Source organism: Mandrillus leucophaeus, unplaced genomic scaffold (assembly GCF_000951045.1).
Source record: "Mandrillus leucophaeus isolate KB7577 unplaced genomic scaffold, Mleu.le_1.0 Scaffold295, whole genome shotgun sequence".
Taxonomy (NCBI): Eukaryota; Metazoa; Chordata; class Mammalia; order Primates; family Cercopithecidae; genus Mandrillus; species Mandrillus leucophaeus.
The window spans coordinates 1,451,476-1,464,039 of NW_012103087.1; the positions used below are offsets into that span (position 1 = coordinate 1,451,476).

Genomic DNA, 12,564 nt, shown 5'->3' on the forward strand with positions numbered 1-12,564 from the left:
CAGTCAGCTCTTCAATATAAAACTTGAATTTTTGAATTCACTAATTTTCCAGTGAAATGCTTCCAATTTTTTTGTCCTAAATTTCTTGTTCATTATTCATCATGTTCTACTTGTATATTAGAAGTTAAAGACAGTAGTCGTCCTAAAAATAGTCCAAACACTCCTTTTAAATATAAAAACAGATGCCTAAACTGATTTGTCTAGGATCATATTCTTATTACATCTCAAAAATACATTACATTATATAAATCATGCATTGTCATCCTTTGCAAATACTAACAGCTGGGCAAAGACAACAGCTTAACTTTTTACGCAGATGTAGATTAGACAATTATGTCTGTTCTAACTGGCAACCGAGGAAGCAGTGAAAATAACTGGGTGTCAGGAAACGGGAATATTTTATAGGGAAGTATACATTCTATCATCAGTTATATTTTTTTAAAAAGCACATATTTTCTGTGAACCAGGGCATTTCCAAATTCCCAAGTGCTCTTGGCTGGCTTTTCAGGAATGATGCAATTTCTAGTCTAGTTGAGGTATGCTGGTCTTTACAGCTGGCGCATTCTTATCAGAGTCTTTTCCAGGAGTTGTACTGATGATCTATAAAAGCTGGGTAAGAACTACATTTTGAAAAACTGCAGTCAGTGAAAGGCATAAATGATATCCCTGTCCTATAATGAAGGGTAAATACAGTAAAATTTAACTTCAAACAAGTTTGGCAGTGAAGGTTGTGATAAACAGAGAGAGGCTTAAAATGCTTAAATAAAGGAACACTTTTAATTATATAGGAAAATTTTTATTTGATAAATATAACTTCATAAACTTTAAAAAATTACTAAGAGCTGTACAATAATATACTATATTTACTGACAATGCAGAGAAATTTTAAAGGATTACATTAGACAGCCACAGTGTCTCAGGTCCAAAATTTTAAACTAAAAGTATTGCTACAGTATTTCCAGATACTCATTCCTCATAAAAATCTAACAATTACCATTATTACAAATGTATTAGTTATGAACTATTTTTTATAGGAACAACATTCAAGTTATTTCACATAAAACAGCACTTTAATAATGTTTTACTTATATGAAAATAGGTAACTCCTAGAAATAGAATGTAAGTGGGGACCAAAATCAATAAAACATGTTTTACAGAACTCTTTGGTGTGCTATTTTTATTAATACCTGCCCAATATCATACCCTAAACCGATCTTTACAGGAAAAACACCAACATGGAAGATTCTCCCTTTTCCTACAGCGATTTTCAGAGTAGCATATTTTAAAAACTTTTGGCTCTTAACTGTCAATTTTCTAGTGGCCTTGACTCCTGCTTCTCAGGAGTCTCCAGCTCTCAGGTAAGTTCAATCTCACAATCTTCTGCAGTAGAAACGGCCTCAGTCCTGGCACTAACCGTAGGGCAGAATGCAAGTGTTCCCTAAGGCTGATTTGCCTCTGTGTAGTCTCCTGTTCAGGACACTGCCTGGGCGGGGCTCAGCTCTGGAAGCCTTTGTATATTATGAGCTTTAGATCCAAGAAAGAGGACGGTTAGAAAATTCAGACCATAGATTCTCCCCTTTTCTCAACCCAACAGCAGGTCTTTGTAGCTGTAGTTCTCCCTGGCCCATACTTTGCTCCGCCCAGGGTGAGCCTATGCCTGCTAAAGCTGAGGCAGGGTGCTGAGTCACTTAAAGCCTTAGCTGAGGGGCAATTTTGGAAACTGACTTGGTGCTTGCCACTATCTTCAGGCTTACAGCCCTCAGACGAGGCAAAGGAAGGCAAAAGGAGGCAAATCGATTTGAGACCACTGATTAACTAGCAATAACATATTCAGCATTTTGCTCTGCTTTTGGCAGATAAGGGTTAATTATCAACATCATACTTTCCAAAGAATTTTAAAGAAATACGCAAAGGGGACACTTTCCTTGTGATTACTGGTTACGTAGTAAGAGTTTTACAAGATGAATATAGCACTAGAAAACTACTGAAAGCTTGTAGACTGCATTGTTACTTTCTTAAATAGAAAACTCTTCTTAAAATCAAGATAAGTTTGCTTTAAAAACGGAGTGGATTTGGGGTAACAGTTCAGGATGAGCACACTAGTGGATGCCATTTACTTTTTTTTTTTAAAAAAATAAAGTTCTCCTTAACTAACTTCGAATGGTGAGTACAGAAAATTACATCAATCACACTTTAAGCACCATTCTAGGCGAGCTGACCTCCTGTCTTGCTGCAGTTGGTCATAGGCTACTTTATGACTTTGGAGTCTTTGTCTAGTGTCAGTACTCAGTTTATTTGATGGCAAATAAACACTGTCATGTAAATGTAATGCAGGCCTATTGAATGTCATTTTGTTATATGTACGTTTTATAAGAGACTTTATAAGCAAATTTCCATATCCTCCACTAAAGTACTCTACTGAGTATATCTGCAGTATTCCTTTTCTGGAACATGAATTAGTGAATGCAGACACTGTACAGTGTATTATTCTTTTAAAGTATTTCCAGAATAACAGATCTTCCTAAATCCAACTATGGAATATCTTAAGTTAAAGAAGGACTGTTTTTGAAAATTAATATTTAGCTTAATAACTTAATATCCTTACATCACTGGAACAGACAAATGTTACATTAACAAGAAAATAGTTTACAAGCAAACAAAGATAAAGTCTTAATTTTTGTCTCAACCATTCTTTTCCCTGCCAGCCCCATTCTAGAAGCCTTATATTCATGAAATGGCAAGGAAGCTTAGGGTTGCACAATAAATCTCCATAAAAGAATGACATTTTCAAGGGAAAACTTGGTAAAACCGCATTTAACCATTTTCTTAATATGTATACAATCATTATTTGCTTAGAGCTGGGTAATAAATAATTCTTAAGCTAATAATCACTTCTAAATCTTAAGATAACATTTCAACAAAACAAAAACAAATGACAATACAGAACTACTTGATAAATTCAGGATGGAAGTTAGGTTTTGAAGTGCAATGAGTTAATTACAGTAACATCTATCCGATTAATCATTCTTAGCATTGTAATTTATTGCTAATGTTACCTGATACAAGTTTAGCATTTTAAACTTTAACAATTTACATTCCATAGCCACACCTGAAAATATGCCTTGCACTGGGACACTGGCAGAACCCACTGTATTGTGGTAGTGTGCTATAACTTAGATAACATAACCTGAAAATAAGATTATTAACTGAAACCCTTTATTCTAAAATCTAGCTTACAAGGGGAAGAGCAATTGTAAGTTGGTCGCAGAAAGAGGCTCTTCTCTTTTTATTGATTTAATTACCCATGCTATTCTGATTTGTATAATTAAACATATTTGCAATATTTAAATACTGTCCAAACTTTTTATTGATATAGTTAAACTTTACAACAATGCCATGAAATACTATACACAGAGCCTTCGGGTAAAGAGGAAAAAAAGCAAATTTAAATGTGTTAACCAGATTACAGCATGCAAAAGATCCAATGATAAAGACATTAAATTAATAATATGTTAACGGTATCTAATTTACCCACTATAGGGTCTTCATACTCTGTCACAAAAATATTAGTAAACATCAATTTGAAGTTCGGTGAACAGACCTGATTCCTGATTTGTATATTTGATACACCCTTGCATTTATATGGCTAACTTTACAGGCTGTGTTACAGTACAGTTAGAGGAATTGGTATCCATACTGCAGTAAATAATGGTTGGAAATGATTCTCCTAATTTGCTCTGTGGAACTCAGAATGCACTAATGAATTAACAACACAGGTCACTGAGGGACCAAAATTCCTCAGTATTCACATTAACTTTTCCCATGAAAAGTTTCAATATAACTCTAATAAAAAAATAGAGTTCTCAAGGCAAACTTTCAGCATAATTTACAGAAGCAGATTTAAATAGAAGAGTCAATAATCAAGCTAATACTAAAAAATACACGTTACTAAGATTTATCTCTTTTTTCTACATTTATATTAAAATATAATGGCCTCAGCAACAGACTGAAATGCCATTAGGAGTCCCATAGGCACAAGGGACAAACCAGACAAAGAGATGAAAAATGTCTCTTTATTCTCCAATTTTAACATGTTCAGATTCAAATTAAGGGTGTTAGGAGGGGCTTGTATTAATGCTTTCTGTTTGTCTGCCATCGTAACTCGGAGTGGGTGTGAACTGTTACAAAGATTTCGGAAATTAATTTCAGAGCTAGTGTGGCCATTAACAGGGTGATCACACTGAATTTTAGGAAAGGAGGTGAAATGGCTCCCACAAAGTACTACAGCCCCTTTAACAAGTAGATGAGTCCATTGTGGAGAGAGTCAAGATGCTCCTGTCGTTGGTATAGAAAGGATCCGATGCACTCCATGATCTAAAGTAACAATAAGAGAAAAGTTTGGCTCACCAGGACCTATGTTTTAATTGAGAAAAAAATTTACTCTAAAACTTAGGACCCAAATGCAATCACTGATTGATTCAATTAAATGCTAAAGAGAGGTTCTTCATACTAGTATTGAATGCCCAAACTTTCTATTTATATTATATAAAAACTTGGGAAAAATAATGCTCTAGTCATCATATAAAAATATTAGCCAAAATTCAAACATTCATTAGCATTAAAACAGTTTCTATATGTAGTAAAGCATGGGATGCTTTTTAAAGTCTTAACAATTCAATAAGAAGTATGTTATTAAGAGTTATGCACATTCAGTTTTACTGAAAAGTTCAGTTTACAAAAACAAACCCAAATCCCACTTACCAAAGGCTTTGGAATGAAACAGTAGTATGTTCCTATTATTGATCATTTCATTTCAGCTATAAATCCTATTCTAAAGACTTCAGCATAATTAGCTTGAATGTAGTGAATGATGTATTCAAAAGACATCAAAGACACCTGTAGGTCACTAGTGTTTTCACTTAACTAAGAACAAACAATCCTCTACTGGTCTGGAAAAGTTAACTGGTGTCTGAATGATAAGGCCCTAAAGCAATTCATTACATAATACTTTATGTGCAGCTGTAAACTTAAATTAGCTTGAGTTAATTTAAGCTAAAATAACTCAAGACCAAAAGTAGCCTGCCATGCTTAAAATAGACTAACCTAGTTCAAGGACAATGTTAGGACTGCCAAGTGAAAGGTTGCTTTTCTTACGAGACTAAACACATTTAACAATAAATACATTTTATGTAACTTTTTCCAGGGTTCCCACCTTCCCTAAACAGAGACGTTACAGGAAGAGACGAGCATTAAAAATGGCCCCAATTCACCTTTGTCAAATATTTTCTTTTTCCCAGAGATGCTAAGTTTGTATGTAGCTCAACTTTAATTCGACTAGTTTCTAGAAAAGCTGGAACAGTATCTACTTTAGGTTAGGGAAGGACTAGTTCACTACTGTCTGCCTAGCATCTAGAACTGTGTCTGACATATATTAGGCACCCAGTGTTTGTAGAATAAATGAATAAAACGAGAAGATGAAAATTTCTTTAACAGTAAATATTTACAGGGGAAAAGTATGCTTTTAACTGTAACTTTTAACTATAACAGCTATCAATATCCCAGTTATCTGGAGTCAGATGTCCAATTCCAAACTGCCATACTTTTTATTAGTTTTTCTTCTTTCCACATTGCTTATACCCCAGAATCTTATTAGGTAATGTCTCCTTTTTAATTTTTTTTTCAAAGCACACATTGTGCATTCATATGTTAAATATAATTTTTGACAGAACATTAAACACTTGAACTATGTATTACTTACTATTTAGAATATAGTTTTGATTAGGATAAAGTAACTTAACTATTAGTAATAATAGGAACAGAAAATCTTTTATTGCTAAAATCCAGCTCTTTAGGGTGCAACATGGCATATCCTTTATATAGCACCATGATGCTCCCTTTGAAACTAAGCTTGCAATATGGGATACTTCACTGACAACACCAATTAATAAAATGTAAGTCAATTTTTGTGCCTGCATGGTAAAAATGTAATCACCAAAGAAATCTGTCATATAAAAAATACTGGTGGCATTTCTCAAGTGATGCCCATTACTCTTTGAGTTTAATATGTTAATGGAACACACAGCCAAGGGCTTCCACATCTCGTAATGGCAGTCTCAGCCTTGCCTACCTCCTAGACATGAAATAGAAATGTAGAATAGATGCTGCTCTAAAGTCACAATGGAAATGCCCAACACATTTCACAAATACAATTATATGTAAAAAACAAAACCAGAACTCTACATATCAAAATGACTTTGAAAGTTTAAATATAATCTTAATGCATCTATGGCAATTTTCACATAGCCCTTGAAAAGCACCAGGTAGCTTGGTGTTGTTATATGACTTTATCCCCTAGAAAAGAATGAACAGGTCTGAAAAGACTTTCTAGATTGTTCACATGAGAAAAAAGCTAAGAAAATAATAGTAACCAATAATATAACCTGTGATGTTGGAGAAAACTGGAAGGGCATTTATAGTCTGTCAAATATGATATTAATTACTAAGTTGAACATTTTATTAGGAGAATAAAAAAATTCAGAAAAAAGAATGTGGCACAATTTTAAGTGAAAAGAAGTATAGATGATAATAGCTACATGTCAAAGTAAATTCAATAACTCCTGGGGCAGGTTCCAAAGAGGTAATGCCGCATCAAAATGGCTATGTAAAGAATAAAGGGGGTATATTACCTACATAATTGATATCAAGAAAATGGATATACATACAGAGAGAGAGCAGAAAAAATTGGGGGCTCATTTAAAATTAATTCTAGTTTAAAAAAATCATTAACAAAAACATATATTGTCATTAAAGAGAAATTCTCATTGAAACAGAAGTTGAAAAAATTCTGTAGAGGTTCTATTGTATCTTGGTCTAACTCCTATCTTCATTCTGTGCAATGAAGCTGTGTTATTAGGTAAAATAATATTATAAATCAAGCTCTTTTAGAACTTCCTTTGGGAAACTTGCTGGCCTAGGTACATGACAGAGCCACATTTTATAATACAATTATGTGAATCATAACAAAGTCCCAGAGTTTAAGTGCTCATCCTTCTACATGAAATGAAATTACTACAAAATGATATCACAGCATTATGGAAATATTTCAGATCACATGTTATAATCAAGTCAGAATAAATGGGGATTGAAACCACAGACATATGTTAACATAAGAATGCTATTTATAAATTCAATTGTAACATAAAGGCATGGCTAAGCTAAAGCTAAAGTGAGGAACTAATAAGTTCACCAGTAAAAGTTACCTGAATTTTATAATAGATGAATGATATCATACTCTTTTTTTTTTAAAAACATAAAGCTAACCAAATAATAAATATCCTTTTTCCAGTAGATAGGAGTAGTGCCTTCTTCACTCTTTATAACCTGTTCCTGGGGTAATTTCCAACCTTTTCCAAGCCCTGGCACATGTAGAAAGTGCTAATATTCATGTAGCACATTTGGGACAATGGGAACCAACATCTCTCCCTGCCCATTTGTACCCTCCATGCATACCGTGTACTGCTGCACTGATTTTGAGAATATGGTATCATTCACCTAAAGAACACCAAGGGTGGAAAAAGCGCTTTCTACCCCCTAACATCCTCTAAATAGTGATATAACTCTTGGGGACATGTATGAATAAATAAATTCATTGCACGTTTCAATGAATTTTAAATGGTATTTACCAAAAGGTGGTTTTTGTTGTTGTTGTTGTTATGGTGCACAACAGCAGGCATGGTGATAAACCTCAATCAAGAAATAGATTTAGAAGGGGACAAAAATGCTAAGATTCTTTTACTCCATAATTTAAAGAGCCTGTTCTAACTCATACACTTTTAATTAGACAATAAATACCAAGCAAAAGAAACTTAAAAATCATGACTCATTTCAAAACTTCATTACAGACATAAGAAGATGTAGGGGAGCAGAAATACAGCCTTTTGTGTTTATAAATACCTCAAAGCCTCAAATAAGCAACTGGAAAATATACATACAGAGTAAGAAAAGGAAAGCCTTTGACTTCACTGTTATGTTGAGATTATTTTGTAAAGACAAAAAGCAAAAAAAATTTTAAAAATAATGAAAAGGAAATAGTATATGTATAATTTAAAAAAGAAAGTTATACAAACCATGAAAGAGTACCATATACACACTCCTACTCAGCACATTTTAGAAAGACTATGAGACAAAATGTTTTGTTCATTAGATGAAGTCTCTTCAAAGGTGCTTTCTCTTCCTTTGTGAGTGAAAAAGCCCCTTACCCCAAAGCCACAAAGTGAAATCTACCACCAAGGAATGCTAATAAATAGCAGACTTCCTGCTTCAGTTGGTAAAACCAGCTGCTGATTTATTAGGTATCTAGAGCTGCAGGTTCATCCTGTTCCAGATAGGATACTCATTTGCAGCAAAGGCTACTTAGAGATATTTCACACCTGCTGATGTGGGTCGGACTACATCTTCCTATAACTCGTTCCAGCATTCTTCCAACAGATGCGCACGCTGCTTCTCCTTCCGGGAAACAGCACATGGAGTCCAAGCACTTGATACCTGCATTTGTTTCAGTAAGCTGCAGAGGCGAAGCAGAAAACATTAGTTATTTAAAGATCTGGACTTCTAAAGAGCATTAGAAAATTACAACAAGCACTTTCAAATCAAAGGTAATATATATAAACTTACATGTTTTTCTATAATATGGGAAACATATGAAAGGCTTTAATTTACTAGAGTATAACCATCCAAAATTATTTTAAAGCCTTGTATCCTAAATTAGAGGTCTAGTAAAATAATTACATAAATTAAGAAGCTGGATATTATTTAAATCTACTTTTAATGTTTTATTTTAATCATTTATTATGGTCAAAATGATTTCCATCAACCACTCAGGAATGTAATGAATTCCAATTCTGCATGGAGTTTTTCTTTAGGTAAAATGCTCCTGCAATTTCAATGAAAAATGTCTAACAATTGAGAAAAGTGGAGTATGAACTATCTTGAAGACTGGGAAATAACAACCAGGCAGGGCCTCACCCCAATCTTCAATAACAACAACAATGGCAGCAAACACTTTACGTATGCTTTACTATGTGCCAGGTTCTAAGCACTCTACAGATAGCCACTCCATACTTATCTTTGAAAAAAGCATCATTTATCATAAATTGCTAAAAACTTTGAAGTGGCAATCATCCCATCATCAGCTCATCCTGCTTTTTTACAGTTAGCTGACATCACACAGATTACAATTTATTAAACAAGTGAATAAGTAGTACTATCAAGATTTGAAACTGAATTACTTTCTGAAAGTATGCAAGATTTATGTTGATTCAGGCATAAATAGCTCAGCAAGATAATTTTATTCCACACTACTAACAATTTTAACTGAGCAAAAATGAGGGAGAAAGATGGTATGACCACGTAAATCGATGAATCCCAACCCTGGTTTTGTTTGTTAAGGATGCTCCGAAATTTTTCAAGGGCTGTTGTTTTAAAAAAAAACACCTTATTTCAATTCACTGTCTTTTACATATATAACATCCTGCATAACACATCTTTTGAGGATAGAGGAGAATAAATACAGGGTTGCACTTCCACGAAGGTTGGGAGTCACCACGTGCTGGGTGCAGGCATTGGCAATAGAGGATGTTTGTGGAGATGCTCACAATGAACAGAAGAGACGGACATGGTGGAACAGAAACCTGGCATTCTGAACGTAAGCAACTGCTGACGTCCTGCAAGATGCATGCTCAGAAGATTCGACACCACCCAGTGTGAAACAACGTGGTTCTTATCTGGCAACTGCCTGATGACAGTGTCCTAGGATCAGCTAAGCACTGAGAAAGAGCTAAACTTTACTTGTTCTTTCATTACAATACTCTTGGTTTAGAATTGTGTAGGGCACTGTTTCTTAAACTGTTTTGTGAGCTATTTACATACATTTCATGAAAAAAAGGGCTGTGTTCAATTAAATTTGGGAAACACTAATTTAACAAAGTTCTAAACAGACTTTTAAAGTAGAGGACTGTCAAGTTAGGATACATGGTCATCTCCATGGGGGAAGCCTGAGATATCGTAATTCTCCCACTCATTTTCTTAGTGGGAGAAACCATACACTTCCACCCCACCAACCAGGAAACATTAAGCAACACCAGGAGGATCATTCATATTCAGAGGAATAGTTTAGGAAATGCTGGTTTAGGTAACAGGATTTCATGAGTTTTCCAGTGTCCTCTTTGGGTCACTGGACTCCAGTTTCCCCAATCTCAAATTTACCCCTTGTAGCAACCCAGACTCCGGGGCTCTTACATGCTCAAAGGATAAAGCCCCACACCCCATGAAGCCTTGAAGGCCTTTTACAGCCTGACCCAAGGCTGCCTTTCCTGCTCTGCTTCCCAATGCTCTGGTGCAGTATCCACTCCAGCCAACCAGGACGTGTTCCCTGCCCGTGGGCATGTGTCAGGGCCTGCTATCAATCAGGGTCCAAATGCTGACCCCTACACCAGGGTTCAGCTTAAACCCCACCGTCTCCATCGAACTTCCCTCACCTCTCCAACTATGAGTCATCTCTTTTTCTGATTCTATTTCACTGCTTATTTGTATCACTTAATTGGCACAAGCACTTAAACTTCTATTGATTGAGCAAGGTACTGTGCCAGTTTCCACAGGGGATAGTAACCCTGCGCTCAATCAGGTGAGCTAAAAGGAAGGAAGAAGGTGGGAGAGACGACAAGTCAGGAAGACATACCAACAGCAGTTACATTAGTGGAGTGCTCACCACGTATGCCCCAGTGACTATATAAGATGCTTCTCACGGATTGTCTCACTGAAAACTTAAATAGCCCTTAGGAATAGGCGTCATGACCATCCCCAGTTTAAAGAGGAGGAAACAGTTAAGAATTTGTTCAACGTCACCCACTTAATCCGGGGCTTGAATCTTGGTTTCTTTGCTTGCAGAGCCCAAACCCCTTTACCACGTCACTATTCTGCCTTATGATTGTAAGAGGCAGACTACTCAGAAAATAGGAGGGAAAGCTCAAACCCAGTTGCTGTTAGTGGTAGTGGTGGGAGAGCATGAAGATTTGATGAAAAAGGTGGCATTTAAAATACATCTTAAAGGACTCGGGGGGCATTTCAATACAGCAGGAGATGGCGGAGAAGAGATATTCTAGGCTGAGGGAGGAGAAAGAGTGGCTGTGTGTGGGCAGCAGTGTGGTATGTATTCAGCACAAGCTTAGCCTAAATGTAAGGGAGTGGTACTGTCCCCCTGCAAAAAGACAAGTTGTGACTCAAAGTGTGGTCCATGGATCAATGCTGATCCATAAACACTATTACCGGTCCATGAAGAAATAAGCATTTGTAATCTGTAAGAATAAGAGCTTAGAAATTTTTACAGCAGTTGGACAAACTATGTTTATAACTGTTAAATTCAATCATTTAAAAATTTGGGCTTATTTTATATATCTTTTAGATTTCATTTTCCTGTAATTCATTTTTATTGTATTTGTAAAAGCACTGGCTCAAGATAAACTGGAAATTAAAACAAAACAAGAAAATAACAAACTGGTCCTTTACCACATTTACTTGGGGAGAACTAAACCAGAAACTCAAAAGAGCAAGGATCTTGTCTGACACTTTTTAGTTTAACAACATGTGCTGTGCTCAAAGCTGGTGCTCAACCAAACTGAGGAGAAATTCATCGAGATGACACCCAGAAGGTAGCCAGCGCTTGAGTATCCATATATATGCAAGACACTGCCTTGGTCTGGATCTGACCTTACATAATCATCTTGCTTTGCATTCATCACCTTTCACTTTATTTTTATTATTTTTAGAGACAGGGTCTTGCTCTGTCATCCAGGCTGGAGTGCAGTAGCACAACCGATCATAGCTCACTGCAGTCTCAACCTCCTGGGCTCAAGCAATCCTTCCACCTCGGCCTCCTGGGTGGCTACTACAAGTGTGCGTCATCATGTCAGGCTAATTTTTAATTTTAGTAGAGACAGGGTCTTACTATACTGCCCAGGCTGGTCTCAAACTCCTGGCCTCCAGTGGTCCTCCCACTTCAGCCCCTCAAAGTGCTGGCATTACAGGGGTGAGCTACTGAGCCTGGCCATCCTTCGCTTTAAAACTGAAGGACAGTTATTAAAATATAGACATCCCAACAGAGAAGGTAAACATCTTGAAATGTCAAAAATTTTAAGAAATGACTTCTTCAGGTCACTTTTTGAACTTATATATGTGTATATATAGTTTGTATGTATATGTTTCCTTTTTTCTCTAAAGAAAAAAAAAAGAACTCAGCTGCTTGTTTTTTCTGAGACCGAGTCTCACTCTGTTGTCCAGGCTGGAGTACAGTGGTGCGATCTCGGCTCACTGCAACCTCCGCCTCCTGGGTTCAAGCAATTCTCATGTCTCAACCTCCTGAGTAGCTGGGACTACAGACACGCACCACCATGCCAAGCTAATTTTTTGTATTTTAGTAGAGATGAGGTTTCACCATGTTGTCCAGGCTGGTCTCAATCTTCTGAGCTCAGACAATCCGCCCACCTCAGCCTCCCAAAGTGCTAGGACTAC

The 12,564-nt window shown here is 36.1% G+C and overlaps 1 protein-coding gene across 1 annotated transcript in view; it reads right to left on the reverse strand.

The window, feature by feature from the left end:
- Positions 1 to 774: 774 nt before the first annotated feature.
- ATP11B (ATPase, class VI, type 11B) overlaps positions 775 to 12,564 on the reverse strand; it is a 114,563-nt gene continuing 102,773 nt past the window's right edge. Inside the window, exons 28-29 of the mRNA XM_011986161.1 lie at positions 8,430 to 8,563; positions 775 to 4,374 (exon numbers count right to left, since the gene is read on the reverse strand). Of these exons, the coding sequence (XP_011841551.1) occupies positions 4,293 to 4,374; positions 8,430 to 8,563 (216 nt within the window). The 3' untranslated portion in view covers positions 775 to 4,292. The remainder of the gene's footprint in view (positions 4,375 to 8,429; positions 8,564 to 12,564) is intronic.